This window comes from Amblyomma americanum, chromosome 11 (genome assembly GCF_052857255.1).
Source record: "Amblyomma americanum isolate KBUSLIRL-KWMA chromosome 11, ASM5285725v1, whole genome shotgun sequence".
Taxonomy (NCBI): domain Eukaryota; kingdom Metazoa; phylum Arthropoda; class Arachnida; order Ixodida; family Ixodidae; genus Amblyomma; species Amblyomma americanum.
The window spans coordinates 85795185-85822740 of record NC_135507.1 but is presented as its reverse complement, the minus strand read 5'-3'; the positions used below and the strand labels follow the sequence as shown (position 1 = coordinate 85822740).

General features: G+C 50.2%; 1 protein-coding gene across 1 annotated transcript; it reads left to right on the top strand.

Moving 5' to 3' along the window:
• The first annotated feature begins 10416 nt into the window (after window positions 1-10416).
• On the top strand, window positions 10417-26028 carry LOC144109769 (serine/threonine-protein kinase PLK1-like). Its single transcript, XM_077642566.1, has 4 exons — window positions 10417-10509; window positions 23846-23953; window positions 24872-24988; window positions 25711-26028. Exons 1-4 carry the CDS (start codon window positions 10417-10419, stop codon window positions 26026-26028), a joined length of 636 nt encoding a protein of 211 aa, XP_077498692.1.
• The last annotated feature ends 1528 nt before the right edge of the window (window positions 26029-27556 follow it).

Here is a 27556-nt window from a genome sequence, read left to right as displayed (position 1 = left end):
TTCGCAATTTGCGCAGCGCAGTGCTGCGTCACATTCCTCTGAATTGTAGTCCTTAGAAGCGCATTTCGCACAGGTTTTGCGGCCGCGGCAACTCTGAGAGCCGTGCCCGAATCTCTGACAGTTGAAGCATCTGCGTGGGTTAGGAATGTAGTGCCTGACATTAACTTTAAGGTATCCGACTTCGATGGTTTCAGGTAATGTGCTTGTGCTGAATGTGAGTACCAGGTGTTTAGTATCTATTTCTTTGTTGTCTTTGCGGATTTTAATTCGATAGACATCTGTGACATTTTGGTTCCTGAGACCTTCTAGCATTTCTTTTTCTGTTAGATGAATGAAGTCGTTTTCTGAGATGACACCACGGACGGTATTGAGGGATCTGTAGGCTTTTATGGAGACTGGGATGTCTCCAATAGAGAGAATGTCTGAGATCTTGGAGTTTTGGGTATGGTCACGAATTTCTAGTAATAAGTCGCCACTGGCCATTTTCGATAGCTTATATCCGGGGCCCAGTGCATCTGTTAGGCACTTTGACACAAGAAAGGGGGATAGTATTCTTGCCTGCTTTCCTTCTACTGTACTATGTATGACATGGAACTTTGGGAAGGTTGTTTTCTTTTTCAGGAAAAAGTCTGTTGCTTCGTTCCGCCCTCTTTTCAGAGAGCGATCAGGTTTTGAAAGGGGGAGCCATAAAGAAAATTTAGTTATTCGGTCATGGTGCCAGCCACCCACCACGGAGTCCAACAAGGGGACGGGACAGGAACTTGAAACCAAGTCCTGCCCACGCAAGCTGTACACCTCATTTATAACCAAATATGACTCAACTCAGGGTAGTTGGTCACACAAGATTAACCCTCGCCGCCAGGAAAACAGGAAAAACCAAGGAGTGAGTAGGATATAGGAGAGTTGTGAGACAGAGATAGGAAAGTGAAAGATGGAGAGGAGGATAGGAAAAGGCGACTGCCGATTCCCCCCGGTCGGGTCAGGCCGGAGGTGCCGTCTGCAGGAAGCTGGGGCCAAAGTGGTGTGTTGCCTCCGCCAAGGGGCCTTAAGGGTCCAAACGCTCGGCATCGGCTCAACCACCAGGATACCCTTTTACCCGGACACGGCGATGCCACGCACGGCGAGGCGCGGGTGCTCGGGTCCGTGGTGATGCACAGTTCACCATCATCCCCTTGCGGGGATGTCCCTGCGAATGCTCGGGAACCCGCGGTGTCGCCACTCACCGTCGCGACGCCTGCAAGCTGCAGGCGCCCCCCTGCGGGGACTTTCTTCGCAGTAATGTTGTTCATAATCAGGTAACATACCTAGGAGTACGTTTCCTTATTTCGGCCAAGGATAAGTAAGAGCGAGTGGTGTAACTTACCTTGACTCTAGGTATTGGGGCGGGCAAAATTGAACGCCACGTCGGCCAACTCAAGTCACCTATTCCCGTACCGCGTGCCCTCTAAGCACCAACCTGATTTCATTTAGCGAATTTTTTTTCTATCCAAGTGCGCCTCGAGCGGGAGCACACGCCTTGGACAGGTGCCCTGTCAATACTACTCGTCGGGAGACACCATGTTTTCATTCAGGCAAAACATTTGATCTCTTCAGGTTTTAGTTGAAGTTTTTTTTGCTAAGTGCAGCTTTGGCCCTGTGTTTTGGTCTGGCGGTATGAATTGGTTCTCAGGGCACGTGCTTTTTTCAGGTGTGGTTTGGCGTTTGTGATTCCTTTTGGCTAGCATTGCAGAGAATTTCCCAAAACGGCCATCTGACGAGGGGAAGCGATGCCGAGCTTCGGAACTGAAGATCATCCCAAAACTACCATCTGACGAGGGGAAGCGATGCCGTGCTTCGGAACTGAAGATCATCAGAAGACTCCCAAAGAGCATCTGGTTCCTGCTACGCCCAGTCAGCCGAGCTACTTGCGAGCAGTTCATCTTCCGGGCGCAATATCTGGCGGCGGGGGTGCTGTTGTGATCGCGCTTCCTTCTTGCTGCGGAATTCGGCGAAGAGACGTGACTGCAAGACTGCCAGAGGGAACGACAACAATAGCTTCCCCACGTGTTCGAACAGGAATGCTGGAAGCAGCGACGATAGCATCCCCATAGCAACGATAGTGTTCAACAGGAATGCCAGCGACGACCATAAGCGTATTCGTTCCGGTCACCACTGCAGGATCTTTCGACACCTGCGGGGAGACAGCCAGCATTCCTGTGTCATGCAGCTGCCCTCCGGACGCACGTGCGCGGCCACCTGGAAGCCGCGGGGACAACAAAGTGACCGGGTCCTGTTCCCTTTCCCTCGACCGAGCTGCGAAGAAGCATCAGGACCGCCCTGCCGTGGGTGGTACCATCAGTGCCATCGTGTGATTGGACATCATTCTTCGAACTGTATTCTCCAGCTAGGGATCTGGGGAATACGAAGAGTATTTAAGGAGCTGCTGGTTTGATGCCAAGAGAGCCCCCTCTTGAGAGGTATCAGAGACTCCCGACTCCTTAGAATCTCTCTTTACTGGGAAGCCCTCTCATTTGCCCGAACTTGAACATACTGTAAATAGTCCTTGTATAAAGTTTTCCAAGTTTTCTTCCTTCGATCGTCCTCGTCTCTTCTCCAGCCCAGTCACGCTACCTGAATCCCAACAGCACACAATCACAGTAAGCTATAAGCCGTTTCTGCTGTCACCATTTAGAAACAAGATCCGTGTCTTGCAGAAAAGTTATAAGAAGGCGTGCAGCCTCCCTTCTATATGTCTGGTTTCCACTCGGGTAGACAATGTCCGGAACTGTACTATGACGGGTTCCTGTCTTCTTGAAGGAAGCGAACATCACATACCTTTCCGCGTTGTACTCTGGGCAGTACATAATATAATGTTCGATATCCCCGCAGACACCACATAAAAGACAGAGCGGGGACGATGCTATGCCCGTGTTTTGCATCGAGACAGGAGTGCGAGCAGAGGCCGTGAGAATTTGACGTAGTATAGTCGCCTGAGAATTTCTCAGTCCTTTGTTCACACATGGCTTGTGGGGCGCACTCCACTGGGTGATGAAATGATTGAGCACTGTTTCCTGTGGAGAATTTTCTCATCTTGAGATACTTTTTTTGACGGACTCCTTGAGAGAGCTTTATGGGCGAGATTGTCTGCAACCTCATTACCGTAGTCTCCTATGTGAGAGGGCACCCATTGGAAATATAGAGTAAAGCCTCTGATGTACAGATTTCGCACCAAGCGCAGAGAGCTTATAGACAATGCATCAGTAGGGAATCCGCGCTCTAATTTCTGAAGGGCAGATTTTGAATCAGTTAGCATGACAACAGGTTGAGCTAGACAAGACCGTAATTTCCGTAAAGGCGCCTGAATAGCAACACTTTCAGCCATTGCGGAGGACACGACTGCAGTAAAGCGAACGGACCACTTAAAGTCCAAAGAAAGAATGTAAAAAGCAGCTGCGCCAGTTTGTTTGATATTGTCGACAGAACCATCCGTGAAAATTTGAAGATGGCGGGCATATTCTGTTTCCAAATGTTCAAGTACAAGCGAACGCGTTGCTGCCAAAGGAAACCTGCGCTTTGCGCTCACAAGGGGAATTGCGATCTTACAGTCGAGGATCGGAAAAGACCAGGGGGATTTCAACCGTTTCTTTTGCCTTCGGACATTAAGGCCTAAAGAACTATGAGTATTGAGTGCCAAGTAAGCCCTCGACATATATCTCTTGCAGAGCCGCTGGATGAGGGATCACCCAGCTACCGTTTCTCCTAGGCGGCCAAGATGCATTAGTATTCTCTGAGAAGTGACAAGGCTAAGAGGTTTCGATAGAGACTCATGAAGTACTGCCTCATTCGCAGCCGCCTGAGAAACTACAATGCCTCTTCTTAGGCCCTTTTTGTGGACAACTTCGAGACGTTCAAGTTGTGATGCCGAGGGGGAAATTAAAGGTAATTGATACATTATGCGACTGACCACCAGCGCTTCAAGAAGTTTGACCATTGAAGAAGGAAGGTTTCCCCATTGCTCACGTGCAATTCTACGGATCACATTGAGACGCGAAGATATAGACGAAACAATCGCGTCTACAGCTTTTCGCCGCTGTAGACGGGAGTCAATAACGGCGCCCAGGAAACGCGTGTGGTTGGAATTGACGGAGGCAAGAGTTACCGAGGTCTATCTTCTGCCGCACGTGACGTCTTCCTACACCTGGGAACAGAACAAAGTCGGGTTTTTCTACTGACAGAGACAATCCGACACCTTCAAGGTAAGCTTGTGCCGAAAGTAGAGCCTGTTGAGCTATCAGGGCTATCGCTTATGTTGGTAGCCAGCAATTAAAATACAGATGTCGTCGTCATATATTGACATACGAACTTGCCTGCAACTTTTTTGCAACGAACCGGAAAGGCCAGTCATTACGAAGTTAAAGAGCGTGGGAGAAATAACACTTCCTTGCGGAACACCTCGTGATAGAACCATTTCGGTGCTCAACGTACTCCCTAACCGGACACGAACCGCGCGATCACATATAAACATGTAAATGAATCTTAGCATATGGCCCTGTATGCCCATGCCTTGCAAACTGTTTAGAATTGAGCTCTGAAGCACGTTGTCGTAAGCTTTCGCAACGTCAAGAAAAATGGCGAAGGTTGTTGAAGGTGGAATCGGAGACGCTCCGACGGGAGCACGGGTCAAGAACGACGCTTGCTCCGACCGCCACCACCACCAAGACAGGACTGCCGACGATTTAAGGGTTCGTTAGTGGAGAAAGAAGACTTGTTTTATTTTACATATTTACAAGCTTTTGAGTTCAGAAGGGAGCTGCTTCAACTGCATCTGCATTTCAGTTTTATACACTGCGTCTTCCCTAGATTCCTCAGGTAGGGGACGCCCTCGCCGTGGTGGGTGTGGACAAAACTTTCACTATCACACACAAACAGACACCTCCGCACCCATAGACACGGCCCTGGCATAAGTTTAGCCCGAGGGAGAGGGGTATGCGAGCAGGACCCGGCCGGGCTGGCAGGAGACGACAGGTGCTCGGCCCGCTCTCCGCCGGTCGGTGAACTTCGAAGATACTGAGGCGCAAAGCCGGAGCGTCCCGTCGGGAGAAATTCCCCAATGGTTCTGCCATTAGCGATGGCCGGAGAAGCCTGCAGACAAGAAACTGGCGATCCGTTCCCACGCTGGTGCTGTGCCCGTGAGGCCAGGGGTAGTCGGGTCGGAGGAGACGTCGGGGAAAATCGGAAGACAGCCGGAACCACTTCGCGGCCGGCGACAGCGCCTCCTTAAAGGAATTTCGAAGCACCCTGCTCCCCGCTTGTCCCACACAGCAACGACTTGGCGAGCGGGGTAAATGCAGCGTGCAGACACCTGGCGATAGATTCTGTCTTTTTGGTAATCCTCGTGACAAGCCTGCGCCAATCCTAATACCAGCTTGCGGCCATTGCTAATAAGGTGGAAAGGCCGAAAGCTCTCTGGTGTTCAATATGACTCACCAAGTCTTAGAGGCTATCTTGGGCACTAAGACCTCGGCGGAATCCTGTCATACATGTTGGCAGTGCCTTGCTGTCCTCAAGCCACCACAATAAGCGTTCATTTAACGGCTTTGCTAGGCTTCAGTACTGGAACTACATGTACCACCATCCGTGACGGAGGAACATCGCCAGTCTCCCAAACTCGATTGATGAAGTTCAGTAGGTCCTTCCTGAGTTGCAAGGGTAGATTATTCAGCATTTTATTGGTGATGCCGTCGAGACCTGGTGCACACCGGCGCCGCAGGACACTGAGCGCAGTCTGAAGCTCACGAAGCTTGAACGGAAAGCCCATGATAGACCTGGAGGAAGCAGGTGGTGTATATATATCTAATCCAGAATCAGCGCGTACGAGTGTGTCAGCACATTCATCTGCCAAGCACGCAGTAGACTTTCCCTTGCGTATTGCAAGAGCTTCAAAAGGCTTCGGAGGGCGAGATTCTCGAGCAAGGCTGCCAATAACTCGCCATATTCTCGTCATCGGTGAGAACACAGTCATACTAGCGCAGAATGAGGCCCACTGCGACCTGTACAGCTTGTTCGTGTGGCGTCTAATGGCAGAATTCAGCCTATTGAAGGTCGTCTTAAGTTCCCTGTCGTCCTTCTTCCGCACGAGTTGTCACTCCGCCCTTCTCACTGCGCAAAGGTTAGAGACTTTTAAATCCGGGGCCGGAAAATGATCAGGTAACTTGGCCGCCGTAGTTGCTGCTAGATTACTAGAAATAATTTTGCCAAAAACATCACCAGGAACACGTTCTAGATGCTCTGCGCACTTGTCCCAGTTGGCCATATTGCTAATTTTAGGACCATGCAAAAGAAAGTCGGCATCAAACACAAAAATCGGATAGTTATCACTTCCCGTGCGGTCAGGCGCTGTTGACCACCTCACGCCGACGTCAGGTGAATGCAGTGTCAGGTCTATCGCTGACGCTGAGGCTGGATGGCAGAAAGAAAGTGGGGCTTCCGTCATTGGCAACACACAGGTCCAAACTGTCAATAACGTCTACGAGTTTGCGTCCACGCGAGTCCGTGTTCCTCTCACCCCAGATGGAATGACGGGCGTTTAAATCACCGCAGATAATTCTAGGAGCTGGGCAGCAGTCGCAGAGCTGCTGTAGAAACAAATCCAATGCTACCTTTTTTCCGCGGGGACACGTACACGGATGCAATAGCAACGGTTCGAGAGCCGAGCTGTATTCTCACAGCCCCTACCTCAATGTCATCCGTGCAAAGATCGGCAACGCTTAGAGAATTATTTCACTCATATAGCCGTTGATGATTTTTGCGATAGGTTTATTGCTCCTTAATTCAACTGCTATTAAGCAGAAATCCACATGTCTAAACAGCTGAAAGTTAATATGAGGATGCTAGAGGCAGAAACAAGGTCAACGCGCCGGCATTAAGAAGCTCGTGGCGCAGTAAAGCCGGTGTCATCGGCGTCGGCTGTGAGCAAAAAATCCCTCCTCCTCTTCCTCGCAATGTACGCCACTGCCCTAACAGATAGCGCGCGACGGCAGCGCAAGGAAAGGAATGGACGCCTGTCTCATGTTTCGGCGAACAACCCGGACCGCGCCGCAAGGGAAGGAAAATGAAATGAAAATTGGTTTTAAGAGAAGGAAGTGAGGCCTCTATCACATATCTCTGTGGACGCCCGAACCGCGCCGTAAGGAAAGGAAAATTAAACGAAAATCGATTTTTAAGGAATGGAAGTGATGCATTTGACATATCTCTAGTTTGGGAGCAGTGGGGCCGTGAGGGCACGCAGGAATCACGCGGTGAGCGGTGACCAACGCAGCGCACATCCAAAATGTTTTCACCACGAAGCTTTCGGCTTGCTGCCCGTTCGTTCGGCGCGGAAGCTATGCTGGCGGTCGTGGCATCGGGTTTGTCGAGAACTATGTGCCGACGAACTGAGACTGCAACTTGAGTCCTGCGCGTTGCGGCAAGGTGCCTGGCAGCGCTTCTACGTGGTTTGCCGCTCCGCGCGTCCGTTTCACCGTGCATAGCGGAGCGATTTGTCTTACGGGAAAGGCATGGCGCCGAACGGGCGATGGCGTTCCGTGGACTCTCTGGCAGTTCTGCAACATGCTGTCGCGTTCCACACTTAAAGGCAAAGCTTAAGTGCCGTACAATTTTTTTCACAATGTTAATATGAGGCGTCGGTGACGAAGAATTTTGCAGTCCACCAAGTCCACGAAGCTTCGGCCCTTCGGTGATAAAATGGCACATGACGCGATCAATCCAGTCGGCTGAGGCAGCGTTTCGATAAAGCCGAACCGCAAAGGCGCACTGCGCGGTGCGATGTCAGTGGACGTTAAAGATCACAGATGCTCGATATTCCGGAGCCCTCCACTACGGCACCTCTTTTTTTTAGTTCCGCCTTTATCTCTTACCTTATGGCGCAGGTCGGGTGTCCACCCAGACATGTGGGACAGCTACAGCGTCACTTCCTTTCTTCAAAAATGTAAACTGTAAATTCGTTGTCGCCTTAGCGTTTTTCCTCGTTTTTATGGAGGAAAAACGCTAAGGCGCCCGTGTACTGTGCGATGTCAGTGCACGTTAAAGATCCCCAGGTGGTCGAAATTATTCCGGAGCCCTCCACTGCGGAACCTATTATACTTTCTTCTTTCACTCCCGCTATCCCTTTTCTTACGGCGCGGTTCAGGTGTCCAACGATATATGAAATAGATACTGCGCCATTTCCTTTCCCCAAAAAAACCAATTATTATTATTAAATTCGTTGTCCCGCCGCGGTGGCAGAGTGGTACGGGCGCTCGACTACTGATCCGGAGTTCCCGGTTTCGAACCCGACCGCGGCGGCTGCGTTTTTATGGAGGAAAAACGCCAAGGCGCCCGTGTGCTGTGCGATGTCAGTGCACGTTAAAGATCCCCAGGTGGTAGAAACTATTCCGGAGCCCTCCACTACAGCACCTATTTTTTTCCTTTCTTCTTTCACTCTCTCTTATATCCCTTCCCTTACGGCGCGGTTCAGGTGTCCAACAATATATGAGAGAGATACCGCGTAATTTCCTTTCCCCCAAAATAAATTATTATTAAATTGGTTGTTGGGGAAGGGAAATGGCGCAGTATCTCAAATCTAGGCGAACACCTAAACCGCGCTGTAAGAGAACGGATAAAGAAGGAACTGACAGAAGGAAGGAAGAGGTGCCATAGTGGAAGGCTCCGGAATAGTGGTGGTAGTGTTTCTTTATTAATATTATAGTAAAAAAGGAACGAAATTTCCATTTCCTTTCCCCAAAAACTTGCAGTGCCATTTCCTTTCCCCAAAAACCAATTATTATTATTAGAAAAGAAATGGCGCGGTATCTCACATCTCAGCAGACACATAAACCACGCTGTAAGGGAAGGAATAAAAGAGGAACTGACAGAAGGAACGAAGAAAGAGGTGCCGTAGTGGAGGGCTGCAGAATAATTTCGAGCAACTGGGGATCTTTAGCTTGGTGGTGGTGGTAGTGGTTTTCATTAAAATAATAGCAAAAAGGAAGGAAAATATTCTTGCTAGCCCCGGCATCTGCCATCGATACTGAAGCACCTGAGCTGGGGCAGCGGAAATAAAGGATAGCAGGCAGAATGCTGAAATGAAATGAAAGAGGTGAGGGGACAGGAAGAGAGGTAGGAGGAGAAGAAATATATACAAACTATTTACACCATAAGAAATGTGTCCAGGTTGTGCGCGTGATTAGTTCATTTCAGAGGAATTAAATCACACACGCGCACAGCACTGTGTTGGTTAAAACTGGAGTGGGGCGTCCAGTTATTAATCGTTCAAGGTAGAACTCGCGGAGCGTTCTGTCACTGCGTGTAACTACCTGACGGAGAACAAACGGGACGCCAAGCCCGTGTTTTCTAGGAATGCACAGAGGCTCACCAAAGTTCGCTCACGAGTGCGTGCACTGCCCTGCGGCCATAATAGCGCCTTGATGGAGTCTGGTAGTATGCCCTGCGCCCTATAGGCCGCAAGCATATCGTGACGAGCATAGGGGAACGCGGTACAGTGAAGGAGCAGGTGTTCTAGTGTTTCCACTGCACCGCATCCGTCACACACATCACTCGTCGCGATTCCGTGACGCACCCGTCGTTCCCCGGGCCACACGCAGCCAACGCGCGCGCGGAGGATCATTGCACGTTGACCGTGTAAGTGCGCGACAGCCGGTGACACTGTCGATGCGCTCACCTCCCGCGATGCGTGGGTCGGGGTAGCAGCCCAGCTTCACATGGGACGCTCCACATCTGGTGAACTTTTTCCTTTTATTCTGTAGTGTTGCACGCTTGTTGAGTGTGTGTTTTTCTTGTTGGCATGTGCGTTTCTTATTAGCCTTTTTCCTTTATATTATAAATACGGCTTAGTTTTGTTTTGTTTGATCTCTTTGTACTCTTGTTCGGACCTGCATGTCATAGCGTTACCCTTCGGAAAGTCGGGGACGCGCTACCAATTCGCGACAACAGGCTGTTCACTGTACACATTCCGGCTTATCACGAACCGCATGACATGTCAGCCCTCCCAGCTCCAAGGCGTTTTAGTCAAAGTGTGATAACGGCTCAATTCCCAGCAAAGCCCAGCAGCCTCGATGACCTGAGGCATCTAGAAGGCTTACTTCGGAAGCAAGATAAGAAAGGGATTTCTAGGGCGTCTACGATAGACTACATTAGGGCGTCTACAAAAGAGGGCCACGCCCGAATAGGTGTGGCCACTGCCTGCATCTCCGCGACGTGTGGCGCCAACCAATACCGTGGCTTCTTTTCGTGCAAGTGGTACTATGAGCCTAACTTTCCAAAACCGTCGCGCACCGGTCGGAAACAGCAGTGTCGACACCAGTCGCTGTTGCTTGCGTGGTAGCGTGCATTGCAGCTTTGGAAAGCGTGGAATCTAGATCGCATTTTCTCTTGTTCGTGATGGCTCCTGAGACGACCAGCGACAAATTCCCCGACGTCGTCATCGACACGAATTCCCAGACGGAATACACCCGCGGCAAGTTCCTCGGCAAGGTATGTCACCTTATAACAACGGGCATGGTGTCTTCTACACCGCAGAACGCGCCGGTACCCTTTTAGCATAGCCTGATTTTAACAGCACCTCTTGAAGGAAACCAGAATATTAATTGCTGCTGTCGCTTTGTCACGGATCTCCCCGGAGAACACTCGGACCGAAAGAATGAACTAGGCGACAGGTGTACCCACACAGACGCACAGTTTATTACACCCTACGTGACACACACACTAGCACGCAAAATTAACACAAAACACAAACACTATAAATACACACGACCCGGGAACACCGCTACTAGCGCCTGCTACTAGCGTTATACTGTTAGCGGTCGGCGTTCGTGCTCACAGTTGGTTCGGTGCGGATGCGGCGTTGCATGGGTCTAGTAGCCGGAGTCGAGATGGCGTTCGACGTGCTTGGGCTGGTCGCTGGCAGCGTCGTTGGCTGCGTCGTACAAGCTCCCGGTCCAAGCGCCCGTGGAGTTGATGCCAGTGTTGTTGGCGTTGGGGGCACCACCCGGATGGGTGCCAACAGCGCTGGAGACACCTCTGGCCATAGCAGGCCGTAGCGGTCTCAGTTAACTCCCCGGAACGGGCTCAGGAACGGAAGGAAGTCCCTGATGCAAGGCCGTAGAACGAGAGCTCACCGGAGCAGTAGCCGGCGTCGCTCATATCCAGCCGCAGCGTCCCTGACCCGCCGGAGCCTCCGCTTCTCTGTACTCACCCCCCCCCCCCCCCTTCCCCACCCCGTGCCTCGCTCTTCCTCACCCTTTTATAGCCTTGGCGTTAGGTAGGTAGGTAGGCCTGAGGCATTGCTGGCACATACCCACTGCGGGGGAGTGGCCAAGACACAGGCGGGCAATTGCTGGATACAGGAAAGTTTTCACGGGAAAAGGAGTGGTAATAGTATGCAGGCTGATAGATTGGAAGACGCAAGGACAGGGGTCCTGTTAACTTGGAGATCTAAGACGGGACAGTGGCTTAATGTGCCTAATAGTATACGATGTCTGTAATGTTTCAGTGTCGTACTGACTGAGAGCGGTAAAAAGATATTACAATGGGAGCCGCTGCTTTTCTTGTAGGAAATTTTGCACAAAAGAGCGCACACTACTGTTGCTTCGTCCATGCAAAGAAGTACCAATGGAAAGAACAACCGCGGAGGACACAGGCAACCCTAGCTGATGAAATGGAATTTGCAAAAGAAGCTTCCTTAAATGATAGAAGCGGCGGCAGAGCAGCAGGAACCAATTGGGGGAAAGGAAATGGCGCAGTATCTGTCTCATATATCGTTGGACACCTGAACCGCGCCGTAAGGGAAGGGATAAAGGAGGTAGTGAAAGAAGAAAGGAAGAAGAGGTGCCGTAGTGGAGGGCTCCGGAATAATTTCGACCACCTGGGGATCATTAACGTGCACTGACATCGCACAGCACACTCTTCACATTGAGGGAAAGATGAATTCTTCCTAACCATTTGTCAAGAACACTGAGGAATTTTGCAGGGTTCGGTAAAGACTGTGAATGCCACCTGCTGATGCAAAAAAAATTCAATATCGTCGACGTACACATACCTTTTCACATTTGAATGCTGCAATTGAGCTTAGAAAAATGTTAAAAAGAACAGGTGAGAGAATTGATCCTTGCAGTACACCACTTGTCTGTTCAAATCTTCTTGAAGAGCCACGATTTTGGCAGCAATAAAATTCTCTATTTTCCAAGAAAGCAGAAATCCAGGCTGCAAAATAGGTCGGAAAGTTGCGGTCCAGTAATCTGAGTAACAGAGTCGAGTGCTCAACGCTTTCGTATGCTTTACGGATCTTTGACGTGCACCGGCGTCGCGCAGCGCGCGGGTGCCTTGGCGTTTTTTGTTTTTTTATGGAGGAAAAACGCTGGGGCGCCCGTGTGCTGTGCGGTGTCGGTGCACGTTAGAGATCCCCAGGTGGTCTAAATTATTCCGGAGCCCTCCACTACGGCACCTCTTATTCCTTTCTTCTTCCACTCCCTCTTTTATCTCTTCCTTTACGGCGGGGTTCAGGTGTCCAACGATATATGAGACAGATACTGCGCCATTTCCTTTCCCCAAAAACCAATTAAAAAATATCCGAGGTGGCAAGCGCAGCAAACAGTTTTCTATTGCATGCTTATTTAATGCGATTCTCTAGGTCAGTATGAGCACACCAAATTGAACACCCCGGCCTGAAGCCAATTTGTCGACAGGGATTCGAGAGAGCAGTTTTCGAAATGAATGACATGACACGGCTGAGAAGGACCCTTTCCATCAATTTTACCAGGTTTGATGTTATTCAAATAGGGCGTATGTTGTGTAAAGTTAAGCCCTCCCTTTGCTTTTTAAGCAATGGAACTATTTCAGCAAGACGCCACTCATGAGGTATCCAAGCACCTTTAATGGAATGGTTAACTAGAGCCAACAGGTCTTCAGGAGGCTCATTGAACAAAATTTTGACCATAGATGAAGCGACCTTATCGGGGCCAGGTGCGGCAGGGGATAAGCGCAGAAAAATATGCGACAGCTCAGGCATAGAGACCTCAGTGAAATCACTTGCGGTGCATGTGAATACGGCAGGAGAGGGTATAGCAGATGTAAAGCAAAGCTCTAGGCTACACGCAATATCCTCTAAGGGCTTTGCGATGTCAGCAGCAGACTGAACGAAGGATTCAATGTTGACAGCCGGTGGAATCACCTTGTTGCGGCTCATGAAATTAAATAAAGATCGTGTATTTTCTGATTATGAAAGAAAATCATAATGATTTGTATTATATCCCTCCTTTGCACGGGTGACAGTGCGCTTAAATGTTGCTGCAACATATTTATAATCCAACCAACTTTTTGAGCATTGATTGATGAGAAGTTTCTTCCAAGCTGCTTTCCGTCGTCTATATGCCGGCGTGCACTCAACATTCCACCAATTGTTCACGATTGCACTCTAGGTTCCCTTAACCGAAAATTCATACTTTTGCCTTGCATGGTCCAGTACTGAACATAGATGTGTAGCCTTGCTTTTGGCTCAGCGCAAGGGTCTGAAGTGATTTGGTCAACTGATTTTAGCGTGTCTTTGAAGCAACTGTAATTTGTTAACGTGCGCTGATGTCGCTCAGGAAGAGTTAATTTACACGCAAACTTGAAACTAATCGGTAGATGATCACTGTTTGTTGCACAGTCAACAGGCGCCCAAGATGTAACAGAGACACCTGGGGAAGAAAAACTTAAATCCAAAGCAGAGCGGCATCGACTCCGAAAAACGTAGGCAGTCCGGAATTTTTACAGATCAAGTTGTTGTCAGAAGCCCAATCAAATAGTCTACAACCAAATCTGTCGGTTTTAAGCCCTTGGCGTTAGTCCACGTAAGCCTTGTCGTCGTCTGCTCCTTCTTCTCTTCTCCACCAATTATGTCTCTCCAACTCGTCGATTGCTTCTTCATCTTTAGTCTTCAGTCAATCCACGTCGTCTTCTTCACACCTCTTGCCTTCATAATTTTAATTTAGACTCCCTATTATACTTGACGCGCTTCGTGCATTGGGTACAACGCAATTAAGGTTTGACGGCTCATACGCTGCGCGAGTAGGCTAATGTGCAGGTTTTGGCAAACGTAACCATGTCACGGAAGTTAGCAGTGCGCAGTAAGAATGGCGCCCCATAAGCTCTGTATACAGGGTGTTTAACCTAAGACTTTAGACAATTTTTTTTTTAAATAGGCTTTTTCATTTAGAAGACCGCTTTTGCGGCATAGCATTGTGAGTGCCGCAGTACGCCAGAATACAGCTATGATGTGCGAATTAGCAGGCTGGCTAGCCGATACCGAATAGTGTACTTTTCAGGTATTGCTGTAGGGTTCTATAATTATTCAGAGACGTGTAGCCCACCTTTATCAATATCCATACTAGATTTTAGAATTTCTAAAATGCGGTTACCGTCCGCGCCAATAATAATAATGGTTTTTTTGGGAAAGGAAATGGGGCAGTATCTGCCTCATATATCGTTGGACACATGAATCGCGCCGTAAGGGAAAGGACAAAGGAGGGAATGAAGGAAAAAAGAGGTGCCGTAGTGGAGGGCTCCCGAATAATTTCGACCACCTGGGATCATTAACGTGCACTGACACCGCACAGCACACGGGTGCCTTAGCGTTTTGCCTTCATAAAAACACGGCCGCCGCGGTCGGGGTCGTACACGGGACTTCCGGATCAGTAGCCAAGTGCCTAACCACTGAGCCACCGCGGCGGTTTCCGTCTGCGCTCTGGCCGAGAAAATTTTGGATACATCGTGCCTAAACACATACGTTTTCGAGAAGCTTGCAGGCAGAGTAACCTCTCCAGTTTACGTAACTCATCGAAATAGCCAAAATTTGTTGGCCCACAGAGCGGACGGTAACGGCATTTTCGAAATTCTAAACACTAATAAGAATATTACTTACGATGGGCTACGCACCTCTCAATAACTAGAGCCTTACGATAATAGGTAAAAAGTTAACCATTGAATATTAGTTAACCAGCCTGCTTTTAAGTACCTCTAAGCTGTATTCGATGTAGTAGACCACTAAAAAAAGTGTTACAAAATTGCCTCAAAATGCGGTCTTCTAACTCAAAATACATATCTTTAAAAAGTGTGTAAAGTCGTAGGTCGAATACGTTGGACGTGTAAGGTGAGGACCACCCTTAAGGCGCTCGCCAGACCACAATGTCTGGCGAGAGGACCAAATCCGGTCCGGCGGCGCCGTTCCGGCCAGCCGGCGAGCGCCGGATGTATCATAACGCGTAGATGAGTCCGTCCGGCGAAGGTCTGGCGTGCAGCTCCGGCTGGAAGCGGCAGCCAATCCCAGCGCGGAGAGCGCCAACGTCATGATGACTAAGGGTGCTCTTATCGGTGCCGGCCTGGAATGCCGGCCGCCGGCGCCTGAAAAATGCGCTAATATTGTTTGCTCACGTTCATCACAAGCCCTGGGATAGAGGATTGTCACAAAAAAGTTATTTTTGACGATCAGTGGTTAATAGCGAGGCTAGTGGAAGTGATAACTGCGATACAAACAGATTTCTTCCTCTAACCACTTCGCTGTTGCTGCTCGCCTTGCGTCTGCTGGCTCCTCGGCTGAAGGCAGCCCGGAAATCGACCATATCTTTATTTTATTATGAGACTGGGTTCACAATAAAGCTTTGACGATAGTAATGCCTTTATAATACAGCGCTGGCCATTTCCGAAACGACCTCAGCGGTGGCGTCGATGCGAAACTGCCGAGGCTTAATTAACGACGACTAGGGCACTCAGGCAGCAGACAAGTTTGTCGCCCGTTGGAGAGATCGTTCCCGAAAGCTCGGCTCTTATGCAGGGCATGCTGCCGTTGCTAGAACATAGCTGTCAGTCATTGTGATTTCCTTCCTCCATAACTGCGACTCAAACAATTTTGGTGCCACAACAGCTTTGCAGCGGCCGCGGCCGCCGTGGCGGTGTGGCTCGCCTGGCGTTCGCTAGGTCCGCTTCTCATACCGACCACATTTAATTTTAATATGAGATAATACTGCGAACAGCTGAAACGATGACACGACTACGCCGTTTATTGTAGCACAGGCGACTCACGAAGCGCCGTCCGGTGCAGCTTCGATGCGAAATAGGCTATAGGCCTAGCGACGACCAGGGCAGCCATGCAGCAGCGCCGTTCGTTGCCCGACGACCCCGCGGGCGGCGCCTTTGCCGAAAACGTGCTACTTGCGCAGACATAATTTGTCGCTACTCGAATATTGCAGTCTTTCTGATAGCAGTGCTATTTTGTCTTTTTTGGCCGGACGTGAAGCGTATGCACCGAGGCACTGCTGTGCGATGTCAAGCTCACACCGGCTGCGGGCGGAGCTTAAGAGAAGCGGCGCGCCGGCGCACCGTTCCGTGTGTGCCTGCTTGAAGTTGGGTGGTTGTGAAAAGCATTTATTAATCTATATGTACAGAGAAGTGCTCGGGTAGAGGCCCCTAGTGGGTCTCCCCCCTTACAATAGAAGGCGGAGTCCCTCATTCCGGGACACCGTTTGTCCTCACCGCTGCGCAGGTCCGCCGAGCCAGGGCCTGTTGGACCGATAGTTCTTGGCAGCCGAGCAAAGCCGCCTGCGAGTCCTCTCGGGCAGGGGATGGGGTATTGGGGGGGGGGGGGGAAGGATTTTTCCTGCCTGCTCAAACCATGTGAAAGGTGTCGGCTACCTCCCCACAGATTGAGCAGCGGCCGTCAAAAGAAAATTCAATCAAAGTGCTTGAGAACCGCAGGGCACAGCAAGGTGTTTGTTAAGAGCTTAAGGAGAGTTCGTTCGCCATCTTTACCCAGTCACTGCATAGGAACCGGGAAGCGGCGGTGTTCGACATGATAGTGCTCATTAATGTCTTTAAAAGAAAGAAGAGGGCTGTGGTCTGGGTTAAGGTCCTCCAAAGAAACGCCTGGTGTCCGGTAAGTCAGTGCGCGGGCTGCCTCTTGGGTGGCTTCGTTACCTGGCATGCCTTGGTGGCTGGGGACGCATATGATTGAGCGATGAGTTGTATCACAGTCGCGAGTACTCTGGTGTGAATTTGGTGAGCAAGTGGAGTGATCCAACCGAGCTCCAAGTTACAACAGGCTCCGCGAGAGTCTGTGAGGATGAATTTAGAGTCGGGATGATAGGCTGCGAGGGCGATCGCTACCCCCTCCGCTTGAGTTGAGCTGGGTGCTCTGAACAAGAGGCCGTCCAAATGTTTTACCTCGTTTATGACTGCAGCCGTGTACCATTCCCCCCTGGAGTGGTAGGCCCCTGCAATGTCGACGTAGAAGACGTGTTTCGTTGAGCCATAGTGGTGGTGCAGGGCACCCGCCCGCGCCTGGCACCGGCCATTATGGTCCTCCTTATTCATCTTAGTCCTAAGGTGTCGGACGCAGAGTGCGCGTCTCCGCCGTTCGGGCACTCGAACCCGTTCCGTCGTATGGTGGTCATGTCTGATATGTAACCGGTCCAAGAGGCGGCGACCGGACACGGTCTGGGCGAAACGCATGTATTGGCTAACGAGATGCGCTTCGCGAAGTTCCCGATAGATATTCACCATCCCCAACGCGAGCAGTCTCTCGTTGTAAGTGGACATAGCGAAGTCGAGGGCTCTCTTCAAAATTTTGCGTAGTACAGCGTCCAAGCAATCTTCGTCATGTTTCCGTAAGCGGAGGTAAGGAGTCGAGTACAGTATTCGACTATATAGTTACGAAGGCATGGGCGAGCCGCACCGCATCCTTAGTTCGCAATCCTCCTCACTTGTTGGAAACGCGGCGCACCATTCGGCCCACCTGGTCGCCGATTTTGCGGAGTTTGGCAAGGGTCGTGTCTGCCTTGCGATGCTGATTAATGAAGAGACCGAGTATTCGCAGGTCCTGCGCTTTACGGATGGGGCCGCTGGCGAGAGATAGCTGAACGGAGATTTTACATTTAGGAGAATGTCGAATATGCACAAAGTCAGACATTGACAGGTAACACTGGAGGCCGCAGTACCTAGCATAGTGGTCTACTGTGCTCGCCGCTGCTTACAGGCATTCCTCCATCTCTCCTGTTTCCCGTAGTAGCCCAGTTGGTGATGTCATCGGCGTACAGTGCATGCTGAACACCGCCGACACCCGCCAGCTGTGCCGGGCGGTGCATCATGGCAATATTAAAGAGAAGCGGGAACAACACAACGCCTTGTGGTATACCCCGCGTTCCCATCTCAAACGGGCCGTGCTCGGTCTCTTGTATGCGTTTATAGGCAAAGCGGTCTGTTAAGAAATGTTTGATGTAGTTGAATGTACGAGGACCGCAGTTGGTCTCGCTAAGATGTTTTAATATGACGCCGTGTTTAACTTTGTCAAGCGCACCCTTCAGATCGAGTGCTAGGACTATCATGTCATTGTGTGGGTGTTCTATTGGTTCGAGAACCTTGCGATGAATTTGTAAAAGCGTCTTGTGCAGACTTATGAGGTCGGAAGCCGAATATGGTGTCGGCAAAGATGTTCTTGCTCTCGAGATCATCCGAGAGGGGTAGGTAGGTAAACTCTTTTATTGCGCCCAAAAACAGGAGACCAGTCAAAGGAACGGTTGCGCTGACTTAGAGGAGGTCGGCGGGGATCCTTTGGGATGCCGCGGCCTCCACCGCGCGCTGGATAAGCCAGCGTCCATCCGAGAGGGGGTCACGGACCACCGTTTCAATCAGTTTCTCTACGCATGACGTGAGGGAGATAGGCCGGATGTTGTCTGTGTTTACCGGTTTCCCCGCTTTCGGGATAAAGGTTACCAATGATGTATTCCAATCGGGTGGCAACAAAGTGTCCTCGGTCCAAATGGCGTTGATATATCCAAGTAGGGCTTCGTATGCCCGATCGGTGAGGTTAGCCAACAGTTTGACTGTAACCTTATCTCTACGGGGCGCAGTCTCGCTGCGCATTTTGCAAGAGCCGCGCGAAGGTCGTGATGCTGTAAAATGTGATCCAGTTCCGGATTATCGCATGCCTGCATACGAATAGTACTGCCCGCGCGGATCTTGACCCTGACTGAGGTATTGTGAGCGTAAGACGTTCGCTAGCTGCTCTGTGTTTCTTTGAAAATTGCGTATCGCGCGAGTGAGGTGTTTCTGGGTTTACAAGCGTGTTTGTGTACGGTCTATAAGACTCCTAAAGAGCCGCCAAGTGTTGCGGTTCGACATCTGTCTTGCTGCGCTGTTGCATCTATCTGCCCAGTTAATGTCAGCGAGCTGGCCAGCACACTCGGCAGCTTGCTGGGTGAGGTCAGAGATGCGAGCGCGGAGCATACGATTGTGTTTCTGCCGCCATCGCTTTGTGAGGCTGCGGCGAGCTTCCCAGAGGTGCATCAGATGATTATCCACGTCCGATGCATGCTCCATAAGCTGTATCTGCTTTTCGTGTGAACGGAGTGTTTGCCTGAGTATGTGTGCCCAAGTTGAGTAGTCTTGCTCCAATATAGGAGTTACTGGGAGCGCCTGGCGGAAAGCATTTCAGTCGGGAAGTTTGGCTTCTGCAAGGGGGCGATATAAAGGTCGAGTGCAAATTAAAGTGTTCAGTATCCAGTGGTCGCTACCGAGGGTGTCCTCAATGTTGATCCACTCTGCATGTCGGATGTGTTTCGTGAAGGTAAGGTCGGGGCAGGCGTCACGTGTGACGGAATTCCCTACACGTGACAGGTGGGCAGGGTCGTTTAGAGTAGTGATGCCCAGCGTAGATATAAATTCCGCCAACTTACGACCACGCGGCTCTTCCTTGCGATAACCCCACATTGGACAGGGGGCGTTAATATCGCCCACTATAATGAGGTGGCCGCGACCCGCGATCCTTAGCGCTGCGCTAAATATGTTTGAAAAGCTAAGGTTTTAAGTTTCGGGGGGCACTAGATATTCAGGATGTGTGCGGGACTACGAGTTCGCCGTAGAGGGAGGACAGAGACCATCACGTACGAATATTCCAGATTTATGTCGAGATTAACCTCCTGCGCTGTGTAAGCGTTATGGACTATATAGACAGGTGAGCGGGTCTCGTTGAAAAGTGCTATAGCCCGAGAGCTTGACCGCCTCCCCAGTTTCTTGCAACGCAAGGACGGCGGCGGGGTGTTCGAGGTTGTCAATGTACGACCTTAAGTTGGCGCGTTTGGTCGTGTCTTTGAAACACCGACAGTTCCACAGTACAAGGGGAAGAGCTTGCTGTGTTAGCGGGTGGCGGCGCCCTCTAGGGGACGCAGCCATGCTGATGTCAGAGAGATTGCCTTGGAGAGGTGGAACAGGTTCCGTCACCTGTAGCGGGAGTGGTTCCGGCTCATCGGAGAGTTCGGTTAGATCAGTGGGTCGGTTGAATCTTGATGAGCGGTTCGCGTTTTTGAGGGGTTCCATTCAAAGAAGAAGCCGGGGGTTTGACTGAAGCCACGTCTTAATGTTTGCTGTAACGGCGGCCGTAACTGTGGCTGTGACTTCCGTGAGCAGGTTGTCTTGGATTCGCCAAAATTGGACATCTAATTTGTTAATTGGGCGAGGGCATTTTCGATTGCGGTGAAACGCACGTCAGAGCTAGACGGTGCCGGTCCGCCGGCACTTCTTGCATCGGTTCCGGAGCTACCTGGGCAGTGTGCGGGGAGATCCGAGCCGTTTTCAGCGCATGAATTTTGGCGTGGAGTTGAGCATTTTTTGCCCGGAGAGTCTCGAGCTCGCGGCGGAGGACCGCGACGTCAGAGTTAAGAGGGAGGGGGTGGAGGAGGGAGATTGGAGGAGAAGGTAGGGGAGGCGGAGGAGGCCCATCTCGGCTGCCTACCTTGGGATGTGATGTCTTCTTTGGCACGCCAGGCGGAGGGCCCACGAGAGGCGGAAAATCCCAGTTTTAGAATACGGGGGAACCTGGATCACGTGACGCCTTCTGATTAGTTGATCGCGGAGGCTTCAGGGCACGCCCGAGAAAGGCGCCCACCATTGGCGCTTGTCCGATTGCGCCTTGCACTATCTTGTTACTAGGCGGGGGGACTATCGGAGAGGGGCCAGGACCCGGGGCCACTGAACTCTGGGTTGTTTTCTATGACCGGTCGTGTTGTCCGGTTGTTGCAGCCGTCGGAATTTGGCTTTGCAGTCTTGCGAGCCCGTAAGATGGGCGCCACCGCAGACGATGCAGGAGGGATTGCACTCGGGGGCGCCATGTTGCCGTCTTCGAGGACTGCGACCGTTTGGCCGCAGTATCCGCAGCGATTGTCTTGAGGATTCGGGCATAAGCCCACGCGGTGACCGATGGTGCCGCATCGGAAACACGCGGGAATAGTCCGCTTATATTCGCGCACCACAGTCACCACACTTTTATAGCGCACGTAACGCGGTGAGCAGGGCAATCGTCGACTTCCCCAGCTTGCGGATGAAGGCTACCTCTCCTCCGCACCACAGTACTTTAGATTTGAGGGTGGTAGAAGTTTCCTGCTCATGGATCTTAATCCCCCTGCAGCCTTCAACATTGACTTTGGCGTGGCCGACCATCGGAATCGAGACATTTGAAGATTTAGGGGAAATTCGCGAGCAAGCGCGTTCGCCGCATTGACGACTTGAGTGGTGGCAATGATGATATTCTGGTCCCAGATGGGCCGGATACTAAGTGTGTCCGCCGAAGAGGTATTTACATAGGCTGAGGGCAAAGCACCAAGGCTTGATGATGATCGTGAAATCTTTTTGCGGAGTCGAGCCATAGCGGTGGGCCGCCATTTCTTCGATACCACTGTTTGAGAGAGATGAGGGTTGGAGCTTGCAGTATCCGGATGCACAGAAGCAGCGACACTCACGGAGGGTCCGTTGACTGCCCAGATGTTCAGGCGCTGCTGCCGTTTACAAAGTGCCACCAACGAGAAGAAACCTTCGTCCACTATCTCCATAGTCGGAGTGGAAGTTTCAGGCGGAGACAATTCGCCTGCGACGACTTCTGTCCATGCGTAGTCCGCCATGGCGTCCTCGAAGAACGCTGGAGACTGGCTACTTGGCTTTAGGCCTAACTGGAGCTCCCACAGGGTGAAGACATAAATAGGCCTAAAAGACCCAAAACTTGGTCCACTTGGTCGAGAGCGGTATCTTCGGCTGCCGGGAGACGTTATCCTTCCAGCAGAAGCAAAATTTCCACGTTCGTACGGAATTTTTCGGTAATCCGGACAAAAATTGCCGGAGCCGAAATGAGGCGCATAAGATCGAGACGCGCGGCTGCCGCGTTCCCACCGGACGGCGCGCCGAACATGTGTCCCCTGTTTTAGGCTGACAATTCGAGACACTGTAGACTTTAGTGGTAGAGTAATGTCTCCAGTACACAGCTGAGAATCAAATCGCGTTGTTTGATTACATTTTGGCACGGACGGCTCTTGTAGAGGTCATAATACGGTTGCTTTTCCGTTAGAAGTCCTGACTATGGGTTGCTGTTATCAACGAAATTCGTTAGTTCGACTCTTCAATCGAACGATTATAAAACAGTAGGACAATGCATCTTTATGCAAAGGAACGTTTTGTACTAAGAGACCGGCTCGCCTCAACCGCACCGTGGGGGAGAGGGTGTAAAAGGGCACCAGAATAATTTCGACCACGTGGGACTCGTATCTGTTAGGGGGATAGGGTCGCCTTATTCTGAATCTTCCTATTCTTAAAAGCAAGGGGTTTAAGCATTCTCCCTAAAGAGGCTGAACGGTTCCTTCAGGAGAATGCCACAATTCGTTCTCCCCAAGTGGCCAACCTATATAAAATCCTGCCTAGGTTATATATGTTGCACAAAAGAAAGTGAAGTGGCGGTGTGTTCGCCGCTGGAGGGACTCCTGTGAGGGAAATACGCTGCTTCTTCCTCGAGTTGTACTCGAGTTTAGTGTCTCTATATAGCATATACAGCAACACTGCACAACACGAGAGCGGAGAGCCGCCTCTTAAGAGCTGTTGTGTGGGCACGCACAGGCGCCTGTACCCTCTGCTCTGCCTTCCCCCTTCTCGTTTGGGAACACTGGTTATGCCAAAAGAGGAAGATTGCTCTGACATCTCGGTGGGCACCTCAACTGCGCAGTAAGGGAAGGCAGAAGTAAAGGAAGGAAGAGATAAAGAGGTGCCATTCAAGAGTGCTCTAGAACTTTCCAGCACCTAATTAATGAATTAGTCAACGTGGGGATCTTTAACAGGCACCGACGTCACTCAGCACACGTTCGCTATTTGTGTTTCGCCTCGATTGAAACGCGGCTGCCGCAGCCGGATTCGAACGCGTGAACTCCACCTTGGCTGCAGGGCTCTGTAACCTTGCACTGAGCCAGCGCGGCGAGTTTCTCGTTTGGGTCGCCGACGGAGGATAGCACGTCATGTGCACCGGACGACCGCGACTGTGCAAAAGCGGGGGAGCTCGGGTACAGATATCGTGATTTTGTGAAAAGTTGTCATTTGAAAGTCATATTGCTCAGTTTATTAGTTAATGCGATTATCCTGTTTTCTGACGTCCTTACTATACAGGTATTACTGAGCCAATAAAAGGCATCTTAACGCATCAGAAAACGTATTGTGAACAACTACTGGAGAATTCCGCTGAAAAACTTTACTTTTGCACTTTCCCCGTGAATTTGTAAGGGCTGCCTCCAAATTATTCCTGTCTGCTTTGCGTTGCGAGCTGAATCATACCTTTGAAACATACCTGCGTTCAGCTTGTATTAGCCCCAGCAGTCTTGAATTTCGTGCTGTGGTCTATTTCTGACCTGAGGCATCAAGCCAATTTCTCATTAGAGTGAAGGAATCCACTGCCGGAGTGTTTCTGTCACACAGTGCGACAGCATTCGCCCGTCATTTGGATGTCCATGCAACAAGGCTGGCATTGCTTTTTCAGGGCGCACAAGGGCAATGCTACGAGTTCATGGACAAAAAAGCGAACGTCGTGTACGCAGGAAAAATCGTCTCCAAGAGCCATCTTAAATCGGAGATGAATCGGCAATATGTGAGTTCTGTCACTGTCTCTTCTCTATTTGAAGCAATTTTTTTTAATTGGACACTGAGGACAAAAAAATCCTTTTGTGGCTTTTATAGCGAGAGCTCTACTCCTGGGAGTACAACTTCCGATTTCGGTGTGCATCAGGAAATGACTCTCAATGCCTCACAATGTCAAAACGAACTTAACATCGCCGTGGTATGACCCAAACTATGGTAGTATGACCACGGGATCATTAGAGCATGGCCATTGGGTACCTCACCTTGACCCTGACTCTTGATTTGACACCACGTTGAACCCCAGCCACTTTTTCTGGCGACGCCGGCGCAGCGAGGCGGGCAGACCTACCGAATCATAAGAAAACGAAAGTAATGAAAGTTGAGCTACGGCATAGGATTCGCGCGCAAGTTCAAAATGAGTAGCGCCCCCTGTCGAATGCAAAACAAAGCACGTGTGATCAGGAGTGGCTATTGTCTCCCCTTCGTCCTCCCAAAATGTTCGCCCTGCCCACGCATACGTCAAAATAACTAGACGTCAAAGCCAGCCTGTTCCAAATACAAATGTTTAGTGGATTTGGGCCCTGCGGTCGTATTCTGTTATGCTATAATATCTAATCTAGGTTTGGGATCCGCTTACAACTATCGCGTTTAGGTGGCAGTTCTTCAGGCATGCACTGCGGCTTTCAAACGTCAGTGGGAAGCAACCAAACAATTGGCTGTGATACGGTGAGAACCAGTCCCTTATGATATGACATTACAAGATTGCACTCTAGTGACCGATTACCTTTGTCATCATCATGGCTTTTGTCATTTCAGCGTAAGTCTTTATTAATCATAAGTACCACCATCTTAATCCGCCAATGGACCTTGTTTTCTTCAATGCTAGTACAGCCTTTCCGAGATTACTAAATAATTTTTTTGCCTACAGCTCGAAGAAGAAATCAACATTCACCAAACCCTGTGCCACAAGCACGTCGTTCGCTTCCACAGCCACTTTGAGGATGCCAAGAACGTGTACATCATCTTGGAGCTGTGCACACGACAGGTGTGTTAACATTCCTGCTTTAAGTGGTATATATTTACACTTAATTTCTTTGCGTTCATTCGAAAATGTGGCTAATATCATCTAAGTTCGTTTCATTCGTTTAACGGTGCTTAACTTCTCAAAACGACTCAGCCTGTAAGGGGCGCTGTAGTGGAATAATTTCGGAATAATTTAGGTAACCTTGAATTCTCTAAATGTGACTGACTTCGCGCAATGCACGGGGATCTTGCATTGCAGCCTCCATCGAAATGCGACCGCCGAGCACAATTTTGCATAGGAGACGTTTTGTCTCTTACGCAACCGACGGTAATTCAGTTATTTTTGAAGGCCTGATGAGATGATATTTAAAGTTTTCTATGTTCCAAACTACTTCTATGAAATTAGCTTACGCGAATATGTGCGTGGTCATTTATTTGTTGCGGCAATTTTTGCGAGAATGGCCACATTGTGTTCTTGAATCATAATTTACGGCGCAGTCAAGAAATGAAAACTGCCTTCGTTGTTTCGAAAACTGTCATTTAACATTGTGTTGCGGGCACTGTATTTTGTACAACGGAAAGCAATTACTTCAATCAAGCTTTCTCCAGACTGCCGTGATTTCAACAAATGTGCTGCATGTGCCTAGCTAAATCCTGAGGGACCCCATTTTCTTTATCATGTTCTTAAGCGCGGCTAGCCTTCAAGGGTCTTCCCCAAGCTTCATTAGCGCATTTATTCTGCAGTCTCTTGAGGAGCTGCACAAGTGCCGTGAGACGCTGACGGAGCCAGAGGTGCGGCACCTCCTGCGCCAGCTGCTCCTCGCCTGCGAGTACCTGGTGCAGGAGCAGGTCATCCACCGAGACCTGAAGCTCGGAAACCTGCTCCTCACAGCAGGCTCGCAACTCAAGGTGGCCGACTTCGGACTCGCCACCCGCGTCCACTACCCGGGGCAACTCAAGAGGTCCATCTGCGGCACCACCAACTACATGGCCCCCGAGGTGCTGACCCAGAAGGGCTACAGCTACGAAGCGGACATGTGGGCTGTGGGGTGCATCATGTGAGTCTCACCTGATTGCGCAGAACTGTTTGCAACTGGGTACAACGTTAATGCTTGCAATGACAGCTCGTAATACCTACCGTATATCGTATATGTTTACCCGCCCGTAAATGTATTAAATGGAGAGTCTGCTTTTTGAAATGTGGATATAAAAACTGGCAAAACCTTGCCTGTCTTGCCTTGTGGTGACAATAACGAGGGAAGAAATCATGGCCGTGGCATTTATATATGTATTTTGAGCTGGTGAAGGAAGTCGGGCCAGAGTTGACGGTGGTGATAAGTTGTGTTCAAATTTCGTAGTTCTGCTCGCAGTCAGGTTACGTCGAGTCAGATGGATGTGAATTTTACTAATGAACTAGGCGCTATATACAAATGGTTAATTTAGTTACAGCAAATTGCGGGCGCCTTAAGTTTTTTTTTATTTCAACTAGCACTTGCCGATATCTGTAATAGATTTCATGATCCTTATTTTTTATTCGTATGGAACTTTCGTGGTGCTTTATTTTGAGTTGCGCGAAAACCTAAGAATTAGTGAATTGGGCGCTCATTATCCTTGTGCTGTAAAACAGCGACCAGACAAAGAATTCAAAGAACGTCAAATGTTCTTCTTTCTTCCCTGTCTCATCCAGTTCAGGCGGTTTCTCACAACTATCAAATTACGCCACTTGCTCAAAGTATTCTTTGCAACTCTCATTGCCACCAACTTCTTGGCGGGCAGTCGTCTGCAAAGTCCTTCCGCTGATACGCCTCTTATGTTGGGGTTCGGAGACGCCGGCCACCAGACGGGAAGTTCAGTTAATTCACTTGCCGAGAAAGTACGGTTCAAAACCTGTTGGTGTGATTCTCAGGTGCGCAACCGGGTATACGTATCTTCCAGCAAGGAAGTAACGATTTCTCCAGAGAAAATATTATCCGCAAAAATCGCTATAAGGTTCCTCTTCATCTTAAAATAATCAGACCATGCTCTCCACGTTCAAAACAGGGCACTACCATGCATCACGAGCGTCGTTTGCCCGCCGTTACGTTACCATTTCGTGTTGATTGGCAGGTAGGGGTGTCGTAGCACGGCTGTGGCCGCACTGCTTCAAGCTGTGCCGGGCTGAGATGTTGGCCACCACAGAGTGTGCGGATCACCGCGGACACTGACAGGCCGCAACCTGCTTTCCGCAGGTACAAGCTTCTAGTAGGGCGTGCCCCCTTCAGTTCACCGACGAAGGCAAAGACTATCGCCAGAATCAAAAGGAACGAATTCGAGATTCCCCCGACTGTGTCCCCCGCCGCGAGCGCCCTCATCCGGTGGATTCTACAACCGGAGCCCGCTATGCGGCCGAGCATCGGAGCCATCATGCACCACGAGTTCATGACAAGAGGTAGGCTTCATCTTGCAACTTTGCAGCTGTGTGACGTCGTGCTGTACTGCTTCAATCATGTTTTTTTTTTCTTTTAAACGCAAGAGCGTTATATCTGACGTTCGGAGAAAAAGCCGTGCTTGTCGCCACATCTAATTTGTTACTGTTCGGCAGAGGTCGTGA